At 35.4% G+C, this 17,653-nt stretch overlaps 2 protein-coding genes across 5 annotated transcripts; one reads left to right on the top strand and one right to left on the bottom strand.

Annotated features, from left to right (window-relative positions):
- Window positions 1–1,635: 1,635 nt before the first annotated feature.
- LOC306887098 (engulfment and cell motility protein 1) lies at window positions 1,636–12,331 on the top strand. Of its 4 annotated transcripts, none has more exons than XM_079444605.1 (8): window positions 1,636–1,730; window positions 3,442–3,478; window positions 7,234–7,370; window positions 8,922–9,034; window positions 9,844–9,951; window positions 10,180–10,259; window positions 11,543–11,620; window positions 11,756–12,331. In XM_079444605.1, exons 2-8 carry the CDS (start codon window positions 3,473–3,475, stop codon window positions 11,966–11,968), a joined length of 735 nt encoding a protein of 244 aa, XP_079300731.1. In that variant the 5' UTR covers window positions 1,636–1,730; window positions 3,442–3,472; the 3' UTR covers window positions 11,969–12,331. The 4 variants fall into 4 exon arrangements, with proteins under 4 accessions (XP_079300731.1, XP_079300732.1, XP_079300734.1 ...); XM_079444608.1 differs by lacking the exons at window positions 1,636–1,730; window positions 3,442–3,478 and adding exons at window positions 4,268–4,540; window positions 7,816–7,867; XM_079444606.1 differs by lacking the exons at window positions 1,636–1,730; window positions 3,442–3,478 and adding an exon at window positions 4,237–4,540.
- Window positions 12,173–16,717, bottom strand: LOC306887097 (serum paraoxonase/arylesterase 2-like). Its single transcript, XM_079444604.1, has 9 exons — window positions 16,300–16,717; window positions 16,100–16,170; window positions 15,919–15,974; window positions 15,075–15,240; window positions 14,570–14,696; window positions 14,276–14,476; window positions 14,096–14,177; window positions 13,789–13,917; window positions 12,173–13,624 (listed from the first exon to the last, which is right to left on the bottom strand). The coding sequence occupies exons 1-9, from the start codon at window positions 16,374–16,376 to the stop codon at window positions 13,460–13,462; spliced, it is 1,074 nt and encodes a 357-aa protein (XP_079300730.1). The 5' UTR covers window positions 16,377–16,717; the 3' UTR covers window positions 12,173–13,459.
- Between the last annotated feature and the right edge of the window lie 936 nt (window positions 16,718–17,653).

The following is a 17,653-nucleotide window of genomic DNA, read 5'->3' on the forward strand; positions in this document are numbered from 1 at the left end:
ATAAAAATAAGGCTATTAAGAAATGTATTAAATATTTAAACAAAATAAATAAACAGGAGTGCATGTAAATAAGAAATAAATTTAAATATACATTTATAAAATAAACTAAACTATTAGAAAATTAAACAAACATAAGTATTACAATTATTAAAGTATTAAACAAATATAATAAAATTATTAAATTTACTTAAACATTTATACATAATGAATACAATAAAATAAAAAACTGTTAAGAAATTAATATACATTTAAACAATAACAATAATAAGCTGTATTAATTATAAATAAGATAAAAATTAATTTACATACACTTATTATTATTATTAGTATTATTATATGTGGTTAACATATTTGGTTTTTAGGGCTCTAGATGGTGTAACACTCAAACCCTCACAGTATTCTTAGAGTCTCTTCTGGGAAATTGCTGCCTGCATCCTTGCAAAACGTCTGAATTATTGAACAAATCCACAAATCCACAAGACCTTAAAGCGACATGAGACATTCAGAGGCCCTTAGGCAGCAGAGAAGCCAAAGTACAGAATGAATATTTCACTGCGCTCTGAAACCAGCATACGTCAATCCCACCACCACTATGACAAGAAGAAACCTTGGCAGCAGATGTGTAAGATCCTTCTCATTCTGAAATCCACAAAGCAACAAGAATCCATACAGATCACGATTTGGTAATCACACAGGAAGTTACAGAAATCAGACTTTTGAATAGACTGCTTCGATATCACAAGTGCTGGGGAACAGTTTTCAGGTTTAACTGAAAATTAGATAAACATTTTTTGGTGTGAGGACTTCATAATCTGAAGCAAGGATAATTATAGGCCTCTGCAGAAATTTACAGATGTGAGATGGAGGTGGTCAGCTATGCTCAGTTTGGCAGATGTCAGCATTCTTACATAACCCACCTTACATAAATGCTCAGTATTGTTCCTCTTATGAGCCTTGAGACTAACTCATTAGGAGGGCCAGTTGATTAAATCAGCTGCAATGGTGTTTCAACATCCTGCATTAATCAAATTAGAGGCGACATCTTTCAGAACACATTTAAGATCAGCCTGGTCAGACATTACAAAATAGGCTGTTGGAAGCCTTTTAATGGTACTGGTACAGAAGTACTGGAACTGCTTTGTAGTAATATTTTGGTTATGAATATCATGCTGTGCATATTCTCTAACTTTTTGCTTAGAACAAATAGAAATCTATACCAGTTTATTAAATATGTATCAAAAAGTAATCTTGACTAGTTTTATGCGCTATGAGTAAGTTCAGATATCAAAAGCTGAATTTATATTATATTAAAATAATAATAAAAAAAATATATTTTGTAGGCCTATTTACCGTGAGGACTTCTTCAATGTTTATAACTTACTACTGGCTTTACATTTACATAAATCTGTGGAGCTCTGCTGTTAGGCATATCTCAAAATCTGTGTGTTGTCTTGTGGTCCCATTTCAAAACCTTATTGGCAAGTTTAATTCAGGTCGTCATGGAGAAGTGCTCATGAACACGATATTGTGGCCTTCAAACGGAAACAGACAGTTTTTTGTTTTTTTGAGGAATTGAATCCACCACCTGTGTTGCAGTGCTGTGACATTTATTAAAGCAAAGAAAGGAAAAACAGTGTAGCTCTGGTGGTTTCTTGGCATTAAACATGCTGACACTGCAGAGAAATATCAAACTGAATGGTAGATACATCAGTACAGCACACTGCAAATTGGTGAGTTTTTCACCCCCTTCTTGGACTAGAATCAGCTTGGCATATAATTTAGGATTCTCTCATTCAGATTGTGAAAGTTTTATGCGATGCTTCTTGCTAGATATTTTAAAACCAATTTAAACATAGGTTTATTGCTTTATGCATTATATACACACTTCCATTCAAAAGCTGAGGATTGATAAAAACGTTTTTTTTTTTTTACTACTCTACATCTACAAAATGTTGAATAAAAATGGGCATCGTGTTTGTTTTTTTCAGTTTTTATTCAATTTATGTTGATGTAAACTGAATCATTAATTATACAATATTTTGTATATGTAACTTTTATAGCCTTATTGTACATGACAAAAAAAGATATTATTTTATTAATTTCAACAAATTTACCGTAAATACAGTCACTACATATTTATAGTCTTTGGCTGTACTGCATCCAACATGTTTTCACCCCCAACTCCGAAATTCAGGGCTTAAAGAAAATTTAGTTTCCCTCTGCCGTTTAAGTGCGTTCAACTCCTAAATACAATCTATCCGACATGACTTGAACACACCAGTACACAGCGTCGTCAATTGAGAAAAGATCACTGTTACTAATTCTAAAGCTAAAGACGGACGCAAAGTGGGGGTGAGGGGTTTATGTGAATTGAGGGGAACTGAGTCTTCAGAAAAGTTTAGTATTTTTTCATCTTACATCCAAGGAAACGCTATATTGCAGCTGTTCCATAAACTTCACCTGCTTTCAGTGAATGAATTTGCATCTTATTCAGCCCATTTATTTTGTTCAGATGTTTATGTAGCATAATATCACAAAGCTAATGTCAGACCATTCTGTTTTTGTATAATGTCAGAATTTAAACAAATTTACAAAAACTGTTCATGCTATCCACCTTTTTCTTCTTGTAAAAATGGGCGTGGCCAAAATCTATGGTTCTAGCTTCCGGTCTCATCTGCATCCAGCTATTTTTAGCTGTACAAAACAGTCCATTTTTCTGCTTTATATTGAGTTATATTGTGTCTTACCATATTATTTTAATGTATTATCTTAATTATGAACACACTGGTTTGTAGTGCAAACAGTTTTGCCATTTACTGCACGTTTGTTATTCTTTTCGTTATTTCTCTATAGCGGCTAATGAACCGGAAGTCTTGCCCATAGGCTTGCTTCCGCGTTGAAGAAAAAGGTAGCTTTTTTGTAGCTTCTGTAGCTTTTTTTTTTTTTAGATCGAGATTAAAATTGCAGTGGTTCTGCAACTGTTTCATACAATCAAATTCATATAAAGGCACAGTCAGGGAAAAAAACGTCAAACTGTAAAAACGACAGAATCCTAAAAAAAGTGATACAGATTTTTAGGTCAAACCGCCCAGCACTAACTGATATTTGAATTCTAATATGATTACTGATGTGACAATATTACTGAATTTAGATCAAATTAATATATCCTTGCTGAGCATGAGACCGGTCAAAAAAATATATATATATATATATATATAATAGTGTAGAATAGATAGTAAAAAGCCCTAAATATTAAAACCCCAAAAGCTGTATTCCAAGTTAACTGAAACATTTGGAGCATATCATAGGGTTTATAGACTACATTGGGGCTTTTTGGTAAAATCTGGATCCCAAATGCATCCCTTGATTATTGTATGTTTTCACTGTACAGAAAAGAGCAGCGTGAACATACTACTTAACATCTCCGTTTGTGTTCCACAGAAGAAAGTCAATCATACAGGTTTAGAACCACATGAGGGTGAGTACATGACAGTTTTCATTTCCAGAAAGTCAAAGCAATTGATATTCCAATCAACTGCTTGAACATAAACCAGGCTGCATCATAAAATGCAGAGGAAAAGAAACGCCAAATTCTGTATTCAAACAAACCCTACGGCTCATCCCTTACCTGGTGACTAACCTTTATCTTAACCAAAACCATTTGAAATTCTAATCTGCCCTCATACCAACATATACTCGATGCAGTCCATGAATCACAGCATCTCCGCTCACAGATCTGATGTGGCCTTGTCAAACTCGCTCACGTACTGCATGTCAAGAAGACAGAAGATGGGAGCGTAGTGTAAGAGGAAGATGCTGCGAGGCTTTTATTGTGTAAGGCAGGGGTAGACAGATTCCCGCCACCAGTCCGACAGCCCACACTGAACCGGTTTCCATGACAACAGAATTCTAATGACTACACCCCTGGCTTTTGCTTTGAGGGAGAATGATGCAACTGGATCTCAGCGTTTCCACACTTTGTCACATCTTTTATTTTTCACAATAAATGTCATAGACTCATCATGGCTATTAGTATCCGACGGTGCTCCCGATATCCAGCAGCACAAGCCCTCTGAAAGTAGTCAGACATTCTAAGTCATTATCTTTTGGTCCTGTCCTCCCCCATCCCCCATCCAACCTGCTCATGCTCTCCCTCTGTGATCTTCCCATGTGACCATAGCCAGCTGTTCATTGGCTGGCACCACAAAGGCATCTGTCCAATCGGTGCGGTTCGCTCATATAAACATAAGCAAAGCAGCATTCTTATGATTCAGAACAGTGTCTTTCTTTCAGTGAGGAGTCAATGGGAAATACTACATTGGGTTCTACTACTTTGTTTGTCCTCATTCTCATACCCACAAGCAGAGGGGATCTTCTCCTTTTGAGGGAACTAATCTGGCTGTAGGAGCATCTGTTGTTGCCTGCGTTATTTCGCTCTTGCCCCATTGACACTGTGACCAGCTAACAGGGTTTATGGTTCAGTCCTTTTCTATATACACATGCAGTTGCAGCACTGACACACTGGACATGGCTTTGACATGTAAGTACAGAAAGCCTTTCAATGACCGTATTTAATCTTAACTGACTCCACTCACACCTGCGAATCACACGAGTAGTCGAAAAACTGAATGATTGGGTGATGTTTTGTTATTGTTTTGTCACTGCTAACACTGCATGATCATATACAGCAGATTAGAATAGAGTTGGTTGACAGATCTACTTAAAATAATACTTCTTTTAAAGTACTGTACAGTCAATTCATGTTTTTGGAATGCATCACAGGACAAGGATAGTATCCTTATAAATAGATCAGGTCTGAGCTTTACTAGACAAACCCCTAAAATTATGTGCTTTGTGTGTGTGTTGGAATATAAACAATTTCTGATTATTACTCCAATTTAAGGACTCCCTGCTTTTTAGTGAAGGGGGTCTATTTAATGCTCATGTCTTCAATAGTCTTTTGCTTTGTCACTGGGAGGGTGTGAATTATTGCTCATTGCTTGATAATATTATAGGCTCCATTATCATTTTATTTAAATACTGGTGACTAATAACGCTGTTATATGTAAATATTTTTACCATTTAGAAGACTCATCTGTTTGTCTTTACAGGCTGTATAATGAAACAAATCTGAAGCATGATGAAAAAAGTCAGAATATTTAATTGTCATAAAATTTGATATCATACAATTAATAATTGCCTTACTTGATCCAAATAATAAGTAAATAATTACATGATCTTGCGATAAAACATGAGTAACTTCCCGAGGGACCCTGAGATGCGCCAACATTAATTTATTGACTAGTATTCAAAATTAATAAATAATTATGATAATACAATTATTGTTTATTTAGTTAATTTTAGTAGTAGTAGTAGTAATAATAATAATAATAATAATAATAATTAATAATGAATTTTTTTTTTTTTTTAAATCTGTCCTTATACAGGAAAAAACATCCTGATATACTCTGTATTGAATATTTACAAATGTGACCCTGGACCACAAAACAAGTCATAAGGGTCCATTTTTTAATAAATTGATATTAATACATCAATGGAAAGCTTGTTTATTATTGTTTATATTGATGTATGGATTGTTAGGATAGGACAATATTTAGCTGAGATACAACTATTTGCAAATCTGGAATCTGAGGGTGCAAAAAATAAATAAATAAATAAACACTACAGTTGCCCAAAATGAAGTTCAAAAACTAAGTTTTGATTTACTTACGGTATGAAATTTACAAAATATCTTCATGGAACATAATCTTTACTTACACTAAAAAATGCTGGGTTAAATACAACTCAGTGCTGGGTAAATATTGGACAGAACACATACTGGGTTGTTTTCAACCAACAGTTGGGTTACATTTACATTTACGCATTTAGCAGACGCTTTTATCCAAAGCGACTTACATTGCATACAAGTTACAGATTTTTTTTTTTTTTTACATTTTATCAGCTCTTGCTTTCCCTGGGAAACGAACCCATGACCTTGGCGTTGCTAGCGCCATGCTCTACTATTTGAGCTACAGGAAAGCCTGGGTTAAATGTTTAACCCAACCGCTGGGTCTAAACAACCCAATTGCTGGGTTCGTCCATATTTTACCCAGCGCTGGGTTGTATTTAACCCAGTATTTTTTAGAGTGTAATATCCTAATGATTTTTGGCATAAAAGAAAAATGTATCATTTTGAGCCGTACAATGAATTGTTGGCTATTGCTACAAATATACCCGTGCTGCTTATGACTGGTTTTGTGGTCCAAGGTCACATGTAAATTGGCCCATTTATTTACTGTATTGTTGTATTTCCAGAAAAGTATATATATATTAGAATTAATTCTTCTACACAGCAAATTTGGTATATTCAAACTCGAATGTTCTTAAGACACTTATTCAACTTGGTCTCTTTTTAAGTGCCCAACGATATTTCCCTCCTGTAACCCGGTTTACAGATACTGATTCTTGAGTCATGAAATGTTTTTCCAGAGTGCCATCCAAATACTCAAGTAGACAATTAAGTGTCAATTATTAAAAACACATTTTCTCATACACTACGAAGAATAAAACTCACTTTTCATTTTAAAAAGTCATAATGGTGAAAGCTAAAACCATGAATTTTGACCACCATGAATTTACTTATTGATGAAGAAAATCTCAAACCGAGTAGAAATCGTGAAGATTTACATAGACAGAAACAGATGCTGTATCATGATGGAAATATTTCGTACAGTACAATAAGACAAAACACATGGCAACCGAGCAACTAACCATAACCGATGTGTCCTCTATACGGACATTAGCAGGCCCACTCTCTTCAGTGCACAATGTCAGCATGTTTCTCCCCAGGCTCTGACTGTGTCACAGCACTGTTGGAGATTAGACTGACAGGGTCTAAATCCCCATAGAGCTCCTCAGTTCCCTCTGCCAGACCCCAGCACTGTGCCAGGCCCGTACCCAACGGTCACACGAACGCATGCATGGTCTGAGATAAAGAAAAACTCCATTAAGCCACCCAGATAAAGTACTACATAAGAGAAGACTCAGACTGAATAAACTGCAGTGTAGCCAAGAGCAAATGATGTTAAATCACAAAACACTCTTCAACAGAGTGAACTAGAATGACATCTGGTGAAGCCTCCAGCCCTTCAAGCCAATGAAAATCAAGTCATGAATAAAGCAAAAAGATGTGTTGATTCAATTATTTGAAGGGCTATGTCTCCACCTCTTTAGGCAGAGAAAAAACAAAACAGGTATGCCATCCAAAGTGTCACATTGCAGTTTAACAGAGTGGACAGTTCCAGGCCTCACAGGCCCTTGCTGACGTCAGAGATGTTGAGCCAGGATGACCCCAAATCACGCCCAATGTTGTAAGTACCTCTTATAGTCTAGAAACCACATTCAGACCTCATAAAGCAATACACTGCTGGTTACAAATGTCCTGTCAGACATCAGCTTCTTGTTTGGTTCATAATTAATTTTCCTTAAGTGTATACTCTGCTAAATGCATCTTAGGTGGCCATTAACTAATGGACCAGCCACCATATCCAAAACTGCTTTTTTTTTCCATTTCATTGTAATCCTTTTAATGGTGTTTTTTCCCTAAAACACCACTCTGTTTCATGCAGCTTTTCATTTTTGCTTTTTAAAAACCCTGTGCCGCATTAAAAAAAACAAAAAAAACAACATTTAAAGTCAGCATTAAACGGAAGCTGCAATGGTCTTAGAATTTAAATAAAACTGAAATCGAGATTAGTGAAATTATCCCATCTCAAATGCTGCAATTTAATGAAAAGTATGCGCTGTGTGTTTCAGAGTGAAGCGTGGCACGGTGTTTTCTTACATACGAGCAGCTCATGATCTGCAGGTGTTTGCAGCATCTCGATTCATAGTAAATGCACAGATGAAGTTTGTATGGATCAGCACTTGCTCTGAGTTTGGGTCATTTTAACGTGCATTAGGGAATACTTCCCATACTTGTAATGAGAAGCGCTTAACAAGAGAGAAGCTTTAAGGGCTCCACGCAGTTTTCTGTGAAATTAAATTTGATGGTTTAAAATGTGAAAAAGATTAAGACACGCATAAATATTATTGTAGTTTTATAGTTGTATAAAGATTTTTAACTACTCATTATTTTACAATAATATTGTTCCTGTTATTTTTTAAACAATAATACACTCACTATTATTCTCACAATTCTTAAAATTAACGAGAGTCAAAATGAGATCTCACAAAAATGTGTATTACTATTATTTAATAGTCATATTGATAAATGCACTAAATTGTGCAGCTCTAATATTTCTCTCCCAAATTGTGCAGCCCTCTGTATAGAGTGAAACGTATGAAAGGCCTTTTTTGTCTAAATAAATAAATAAATAAATAACTGTAAGTGACTTCTTTCCTCACAATTATGAATTTTTCACACAATTCTAAGAATAAAAGTCAGAATTGGGAGATATAAACTCGCAATTGGAAAAAAAAAAATTCAAGAATGTGAGGTCACAATTAGCTTTTTTATTTTTATTCTATGGCAGGAAAAAAAATAAGATGTAAAGTGAACTCAATTCAGAGAAAATTAAAATAGAATTCTGAGTTTGTATCACAATTCTCATAAATTGTCCTCAGAATTGCAAGAAAAAGCCTAATTGTGAGATATAAACTTGTGAATTGTGAAGTCATTAGTATACATTTTTCAAAATGATGTGCATGGATAAATCATTCACAAACAATGCAATATTCAAAAAAAAACAAAAAAAAAAACAAATTGGCACTTTTGATCTCATTGTGACTTTGAAATTGTGTCTCAAAACTTTTAATTCTGCTGCTTATGTTTTTTTAAAAGAAAGAGTGCATTCTTAATGATGGTATGATAAGCCACTGGTTTGCTGCTGGTTCAAGGTGTCTGATTTCAATTTCTAAAGAGAACTCCGAGAGAAGCTCCAGCCAGAGGTGATCGAGCTGATTAAACAGCAGAGGTTGAACCGCCTGCGTGAGGGCACATGCTTTAGGAAGATCAGTGCTCGTCGCAGACAAGGTCAGTTACTCATTTCAAATCAGGATACAATTACATGTGCACTGGTAAACTCATTTATACATGACAGATTCGCAACCAATTTCAGAAAAGTCATTTGATGGATCTGATCACAGTTGCATAGATGTAATATTTATGAAAACATCACATCAAATTAATTGATATCGACTATACGTTGAAGGAAGACACTGTATTTGAACTATTCCTATGGCTTAATGTCTATTCATATTATGCACATTTTCAATAATCTACTCAAATATAGTGCATCACAGGCTTATAGGTTCCCCTGAGTACCTTATCTTAATGCTTGGTCTGCTTGATACTGCATTATATTAAAACACAACTTAAGTATATCAATATATTAAAAAGATAATCTCATTCTGTATTTGGGACACACAACATCAGCCTAGATACAAATGCTGCATTGTCTGTGTGTGTTTTTTTATATATATATATATATATATATATATATATATATATATATATATATATATATAAAAAAAAGAGAAATCTATATCTTTTCTAATCATGTTTATTTCAAAACCTATTGATATGAAATATTCATCAAGTATTCAGCATGAAAGGGCAGCCAGTTAGTCACAAGCACAGACTTAATGAGGCTTTTAATCAAAAGTGATTTTCTCAGGTCACTGCTGCTTTAATTAAAATCTGATTTTCATTTACAGAGCTGTTGACCTGCTAGTGAAAAAAACTGGATCATTATGAGGACAGTAAAAAGCAAGATGCAAGAAAACAGTCAGTACATAACATAAATATTCTTATCTGCATCCATCTCTCATCATCTCCTCTAGACAAGTTCTGGTATTGCCGTCTATCACCAAACCACAAAGTGTTACACTATGGAGATATAGAGGAGTTCTCACAAGGACAAATATCACATGACTCTCTCCAGGAGAAAGGTGAGCAACACACATTTTTGATTATAAGTGACAATGTAAATGAAAATTACTGGGGGTTTTATCTATAACGGCTTGTGTTATTAAATCACATTGATTGTTGATGCCATACTGAACCACAAGCTTGGACAAAGCTAGCGCTAAACATGCTTATTTTAGATGCTCATAGTAAAGTAGAACATGATTTATACTGCTCTAAATTTGCTTTATAACATTTTTTTCTACTTCTAGTGACAGTAGCAGATATCAAAGCAGTGGTCACGGGTAAAGACTGCCCACACATGAGGGAAAAAGGAGCACTTAAGAATAAGGTAAGAATTCATTATTGCAACTAAACTCACCAGACAGGACAAGACAAGGTGTAGACTAGAGGATCCAAACTCAGAGTATGCAAGGCAGGCTGATTTTACTAAAGAATATTGCAGAAACAAATTACATGCTTCAACTCAAGTTGACAACTAGTCTAAAACCTCAACAACCACCTCTAGACAGAACAATGCAAGAGTACAACAGTGGCCTCAAACAGGTACATCAACAACTGAAAACAATTAGCAATTAATACAGCAATGCCAATGAAGTCAAACTGACGCCATCTAGTGGTTAGATGTGGATAAAGGACTAATGAAGTCCATTTTAAACAAAAACGTGTTTTGTATGAATGTCCCCTGAGCATCGATGTCAACAGGACAGGTGTCTTTTTGGACTTTCAAAATAGAAGAATGAAGATGTTTATAGTTAAAGCTGAGTTGTTGTTTATAGTCAAAGCAAACAGTAGGCAATAAGGTAATGATATGAGATAGAATCTCTTGTCGGTAGAATTTGCACACACATACATACATATATTACGTTCAACGTAACGTAACTAAAGTGCTGTTGATGTATTCTGTGTGTATGTTTATGTATTGGCGACAGATCTGCCGTGTTAGGGCATTAGAAGAGAAAAGCGGACACAACTAAAGTCACGGTCAAATAAATCATATTTTACCTGAATTGTTGAAGTTTTCAGTCTGCTTTATAGCAATAAAATATAACTTCTGAGTACACGGACCGTAAGCAAAAACAATCATGACCAGCCTAGTCCGATTCACGAACAACTGACTCAAATGAACAGGTTCTTTTAAGTGGGTTAAAAAACATACAACCTGTCAAATACTGTTGAATTCTCTCCAAAAATTGAGTCGTATGAATCGGTTCTTTTAATGAAACATTTCAAAAATATAAATAGGTTTGAGTCTGACGTATCCAGGGCGGTGAATGAATCAACATGTGCAAGTGTTTTATTTTCAGGGATGTCTGCTGGCTTTTTTTTTTTTTTTTTTTTAATGAAGCAGGTTTTTGTCATTATAATTCATGTTAAAGATAAATTTGTAATAAATGAAAGGATAGTCCTCGCTGAAGACTTAGGCATATTTCTATAGTTCTAAATTGACCTTGTTGGAAACTCAGCACTCCAGCTGGGTGACTTTGGGAGGAGGTTGTAGCGGTGACAGAAGCCATCTGTTGTGCAAAGGCACCAAGTTGTGGGAGTTGTGGGAGAGGAAGTGAGGTCAGGTACTCTGGGCTTGGAGATTATTATTCTTTGTCTGCTTTTCAGGAGCTGCTGGAGCTGACTTTTTCCATTCTTCATAACTCTGATGATTATCTGAACTTCATTGCTCCGGACAAGCATGAAGTGAGTAGGCCTATATCACACAGCATTAAGAGCATTTCTTTAATACTGTGATATCAGTTGTTTTATCACTCATGCACTGCTTGAATTCATGTATCATCCTTAATAATACTCTCTTACTTTTTTATTTTTTACTAGTACTGCATTTGGACTGATGGCTTGAATGCTCTTTTGGGAAAAGAGATGACAAGTGAGCTCACAAAATCAGATATGGACACTCTGGTTACTATGGAGCTGAAACTTCGCCTTTTGGACCTCGAAAACATTCAGATTCCTGACGTCCCTCCTCCTGTTCCCAAAGAGCCCAGCACTTACGACTTTGTTTACGATTTCAGTCAGCAGCACACTTGAGACTGGAATAAAGCCCTTACTCATGCTGATAATCAGCTGTAAGGAAGGAGTGCTCATTTTTCCTCTTTTTTGCTATTCCTGTCTAGTCTTTTTCTCTCTCGTATGGACAGAATCATAAATTTTCCTCTAGATTATGACTATGATGTGATGCTTAGTTTTCTATTTCATTGAAATGCCTCATAACTTTACTGTTCTACAAAGAAGAAACATTCACAGTAACATTTATTTTCAGTCATTGGTTTTAATGAACAACTTGGTATCAGGCACAACATTTTATGTAAGTAAAATGCAAATTAACATAAAATACTGAGAATTGATTTGTTTCATAATCATGTAAAATAAAAATCAGAAGCTACATTAAGTCATGAACATATACACAGAACTCACAGAACTGTTTCAAATAAATGTGCCAATCATTGATTCCAGAGTAATCAACTAAATCACACTCAGCATTAAAGTGCCAGTTAATAAATTATTTACAATGTCAACAAAATCTGTTGTTCCTCATATACACACAGGCTACAATTATTTGATTTTCTAGTAATGCTTTAGTAGCAAGGGTTTTAAACACCGATTATTTTAGTCTTTAAGAAAAAGACCTTTGGCTTGCTTAGTTGCATGCCCTTTCTCTTTCAAAACATGTGACAACCACATTGCCACGCATGAGAGAGAGACATCCAAAACACCTCAACACATTACAGTATTATCTGTTACTATCAAACTATCAATTTTGCAGGATATTGTTCGTAATGTTCACTCATAAATTATTAGTTTTCATTGAAATATACTATTAAAATATTACTTATTACAATGTCATAGGCCATTGTAAAATCAAATCATAAGTGAACTCAAAACTACAAGTTTCACTCTACCCAAACGAAATGTTAACTCATGAGATTTGAAAACTTTTAATTTAAAAAAGTACAGCATTACACCTCTGACAAAGCTGTGGAACGCACTTCCGGGACAGCTTCGAAGCATCACTGAGTTGTGTGTTTTTAAATCGCAGTTGAAGACACATCTTTTCAGACAAGCTTTTGATATGTAGCCACTGACTCGATTGTTGTTTTTATGTATATTTGTGCTTTTATTTATTGCCGTCTACTGTGTTTCTTGTTTTTATACTGGAAAGCGCACTGGGCACCTTTTAGGTTGTTGTATGGCGCTATATAAATAAAATTTGATTGATTGATTGACATTTTACACTAATTGACATTTTAGAGATCCACAAGCCAAATATAATTAGCATGTCCACTCTTTAATTTATTTGTTGAAAAAAGCCTATATCTGGAATTATATGCGCTTTCCAAGTCAAATATTCCCAATTAAACCTAATCAGCCTGTTAAGCCAAATTTATATAATCTGGATTGATTTTTTCAAACTTTAGCCTACAAAAGGCCTTGACTTTGTTTAGTGTTGCCTTTAAAATGACAGACAAATTCTTTCAAATACTTGAGCCAGTATTTATTCTTCCCCGTAAGTGAGTATATTCACAATTTAAGGTCACAGATCAGAGCTTTCTGATAAACGGTTCCAATGAGCAACTTTCCTCTATATTGGGTTGCCACCGAAGAAGCAATGATCACACTGCCATCATCTGAATATACCTGAGACACCCTGGGCTTTTCAGAGAGAATGTTTTCAATCCTGATAACCTACAGGAGAACATGGAATTATTTACTTTTTATTGTTGAACAGCTGAGAGCAAACAGTAAATAATGGAGAAAAATAGGAATGTCAAATTGCCAACAAATAAAATGAATACACATTCTTTAATAAATATCTATTTGCTGCATACAAGCACAGAATACACACACACCTCAGAGCCCGGCGGATCATTCGGATCACCAAGCATGAATTTGAGACCACTTGGGTGGCAGCCCAGCCATAGATCACCAGATTCACGGTCCACCTCAATGTTGTCGCACAGTGACCCCACATCAACCTCCTGGGTAAGGAAATTTACCATGCAGTAATATTAGCAATATGAACACATTAGCAGTGTGTTCTCCTAAAAAAACTGACATAACGCGCTTTCGTGGTTGTTTATTTAAAGCCAAAACATCCAATAAAGCTAAAATTCATAATATTTATTATGGGATACAAATATCAAGTTTTGTGTTTACCTTTATGTGAGACAATACAGTGTTTTTCTGTATTTCCATGACACTAATTGCGTGCTTCAGGATATTTGACACATACAAATGCCTGAAATAAATTATATGTTACTTGTATTAACAACACAAGAGGACATGAAAAATGTGTTGATAATACTATATTATACTGAGCTTTAATAGTATACTTGCCTTTTGTCAGGGGAGATATTTATGCCGTTGGCAGATGGAAAACCCCCTGCCACAACTGCCACGGTCTGAGGGCTGTAGTAGACGACGTCACACCAGGGCAAAGACAGAACCTGCTCCACAAGCTTGAGAATCCCATTAATGAAGTAATGATCATTGGTGGCATAAAAGCTTTCGGTCCCCACAGCGACTATATCATTCACACTAACAAATGCACATAAATAAACTGGAATTTAATTTCTGATCAGGTTTAGGAGTTACAAAAATATTTTAAATATTCAAAAATAAAGCACATACTTGTGCAGGAGTTCATGCTTGATGGTTTTGATGTATTGAAGAGCATTTTCATTCTCAACAAATCGGAAAATCTCCACTTGGCTTTTGCCTTGAGGATGATTCACAACAAACAGGTATATGGCACCATCTGTAATGAGAGAAGAATTAATACTTGATTAGACTTCTATCAAAGGTATACATATAGGATTTAAAAGTGAGGATCAAATTGACATTGTAAGATATCCTTTGACCACAAGGTGGCAAGTTTTCCATAGTTTTAACATTTCACAAGGAAACGCAAAAATATTTGTGTGTAGTTACAGTACATTACACAAAACCGTATTACTACAAAATCCAGTTTTAGAAGTCATACATTCATAAGTGTCTAAATTCCATAGAGCTGTTCATGGAGCATTTAAAACATCTAAGGAATCAAGAAATATTTGAAAAAAAAAAATCAAAACTAAACTGCATGTAACCGAAATTAATGCTAGAAAAATGTGTTAATTTCATAAAAATGGCAAACCTTTGTCATCCGTGTACACGCTGATTCCATGTGGATTAAAAGAGCCTTTGTCAAAGTCTCCCTTGATGTTCAGTGCCTTAATTTTCAGTTCAGAATCCAACAAATTCAGGGTGTAGATCTTTCCAGGGTCATCTGAATAGGATGGTAAGCCTGGATACTTCAAGCCCTGTGTTTAATTCATCACAATTCATTAGGACGGCGTGACAACAAGTGCAAAAGGCTATTTTCACTCGCTCTGTCCACCTGCTCAGACAATTTACCCTTAGTACAAATATCACTTCAATTTACGCTTTGTATGAATACAATAAGCTTCTGTTTGTATCGATTTGCATTTGAGTATCTACCACTATTTACACTTGCTGGCTTAATATGTGTGCATTTGGTGAACGTGATTTCACCAAGTACATGTTCCTGACTCAACATCCTTGTTGATCCTGGAACAACATCACAATCAACCAATCACATATGAGGGATACATTTACAGGAAATGTCCGTTTTAGGCTTACAAGGGTTAGGTGCTTCTGCACCCTTGTTATTCAGCTATAATTTCTCTCTGATTTTTGGGATACATTATGGTTAGGGTTCAGTTTAGGGGTGGGGATAGGGTTAGGCCTATGTTTTTTAACAGTAATGTTGTTCCAGGGTCAACAAAAGATGTTGATCCATGACCATGTGTATTTACCAGTTGAACAGACCTCATTAGCATTGATTCAACTCTAGCCTCATTCTGCACTGCATAGGTAATAGATTTTGAATATATCTAGGACTACTCACACCTTGTAATTAATAATGACATATATCTGATTAACTAATCAAAATGCTTAGTCATAGTTTTATGCCATACAGTGCTCAGAAAAGCCAATCCATCGTCAAGTATGGTAATATCTTCAGCTCCATACTCTGTTGAAAACAAAGAAATAACATCAATGCAATGTCCTTATTTTAACCGTTAGAAACATAAACACACTACATTATTTAAAACAGATCAACAAGTGACACCTGCGTCTAAAATGCATCTAACTTGCCTATGCCCTCTATTAGGTGGCAGTTAGGAAGGTAGTTTTGGGTCAGTTCTCTGGAGTAAAGCAATACACGCCTGTGGAGAGGGTGACATTTAAACATTTATTATCGTTTGCATGACTGTTTAAAAGTTTGCATTAGTAACAAAAACAGCCTGACATTCAAAGCAATCGTTATATAAATGCGATGGGAAATATCGACCAACCTAAGTGCGACGAGCCTTTCTCCAACAAAAGCTGCCAGAGCAATAACAGCTAACGAGAAAACTGCTAACTTCCCCATAATGCCTGAAACGCTCGTAAACAACGTTAACCCTTATCAGTGTTTCAGGGTTGCCAGGTCTGCAAAACCAAATCATCCGATTTCTTATCAAACCTAACCCAAAAGCGTTTTTCCCAAGGTTTTCCCCTCTGTCAGTCTCCTCTTTTGTCAAAATCGCGTTCCGGGGAGATTGATTTAACCTGCTGCACATGTGTCCAAGTAGCCTAATTCCGCAGGGAAATCACGGACTTGGCAACACCGTGCCTTGTACTCCTATTAAACGCGCCTTGGACTTTACAGCGTGTTGAAGTGAGAGAGAGCAAGCGCAAATGCTGGCAGTGGCAGGTCGTAGCGCCACTTCCGGTGGCATCGCCAAATGCCACCGGCAGGTGCCAGGTCTTTTCTGGCAGCTGCCAGATTTTTTGTGGCAGCTGCCAGGTCTTTTGTGGCAGCTGCCAGATTTCGTGACAGATGCCACGGTTTTTTCTCGCCGTTTTTGGTGCTGTTTAAAACTACACTGTTCATGGTGGCGATCGATGGTGTTTTAATAATGCAAAGTTCCCACAGGTGTGTTATTTATTATGATTGTTTTTATTATTATAATACATTTCTATGTATCAGCTGCCAGAGTTCGTATCAGGAGTCACGATCGTTTATCGCCGTTTCTGCTGTAAACTACACAGTTTTATTTTTAAATGAAAGATTTGATGATGCATATTACATACCAGCAAGCAGATGCGATCAGAATATGAACCCAATAAGCCAAACAGCATTTTCCCATAAAGAACACACAAGGAGTGCTTAGCTGTATAGACCGTATATATGCACGTGTATACTATACACAGGTGCGTAGCCAACATTTCAGAAGTGAGTGGGACAAAAATTTATATATATATATATATATATATATATATATATATATATATATATATATATATATATATAGGATACTGTTTATAAGAATATAGGAAACTTTATTTTTTTCTCTTATGTCTTTCTTTTAATTGGCTTAGAAATCAGATACACTGTTGGACAATAACCAATAAATGATTTGTTAATGTACTACAAACACTTTTTTTATTCATTTTTATCAAATATAAGACAATAGTTTTTGTACGGTAATAAATGCTATGTCAGGTAGCACTGAATTGTTCATAAACTTACCTGGTAATTTACCATAAAATCACCTGGAGATGATTGAAAAAAAGTACAAATAAACCATATATGGTCGCAATCGTGTGTTTAATGCCTTCATGTTTCCAAAGGTTTCTGCCTTTTATTCAGATCATACAGTGATA

The sequence above is a fragment of the Barbus barbus genome (assembly GCF_936440315.1).
Source record: "Barbus barbus genome assembly, chromosome: 21".
NCBI lineage: Eukaryota > Metazoa > Chordata > Actinopteri > Cypriniformes > Cyprinidae > Barbus > Barbus barbus.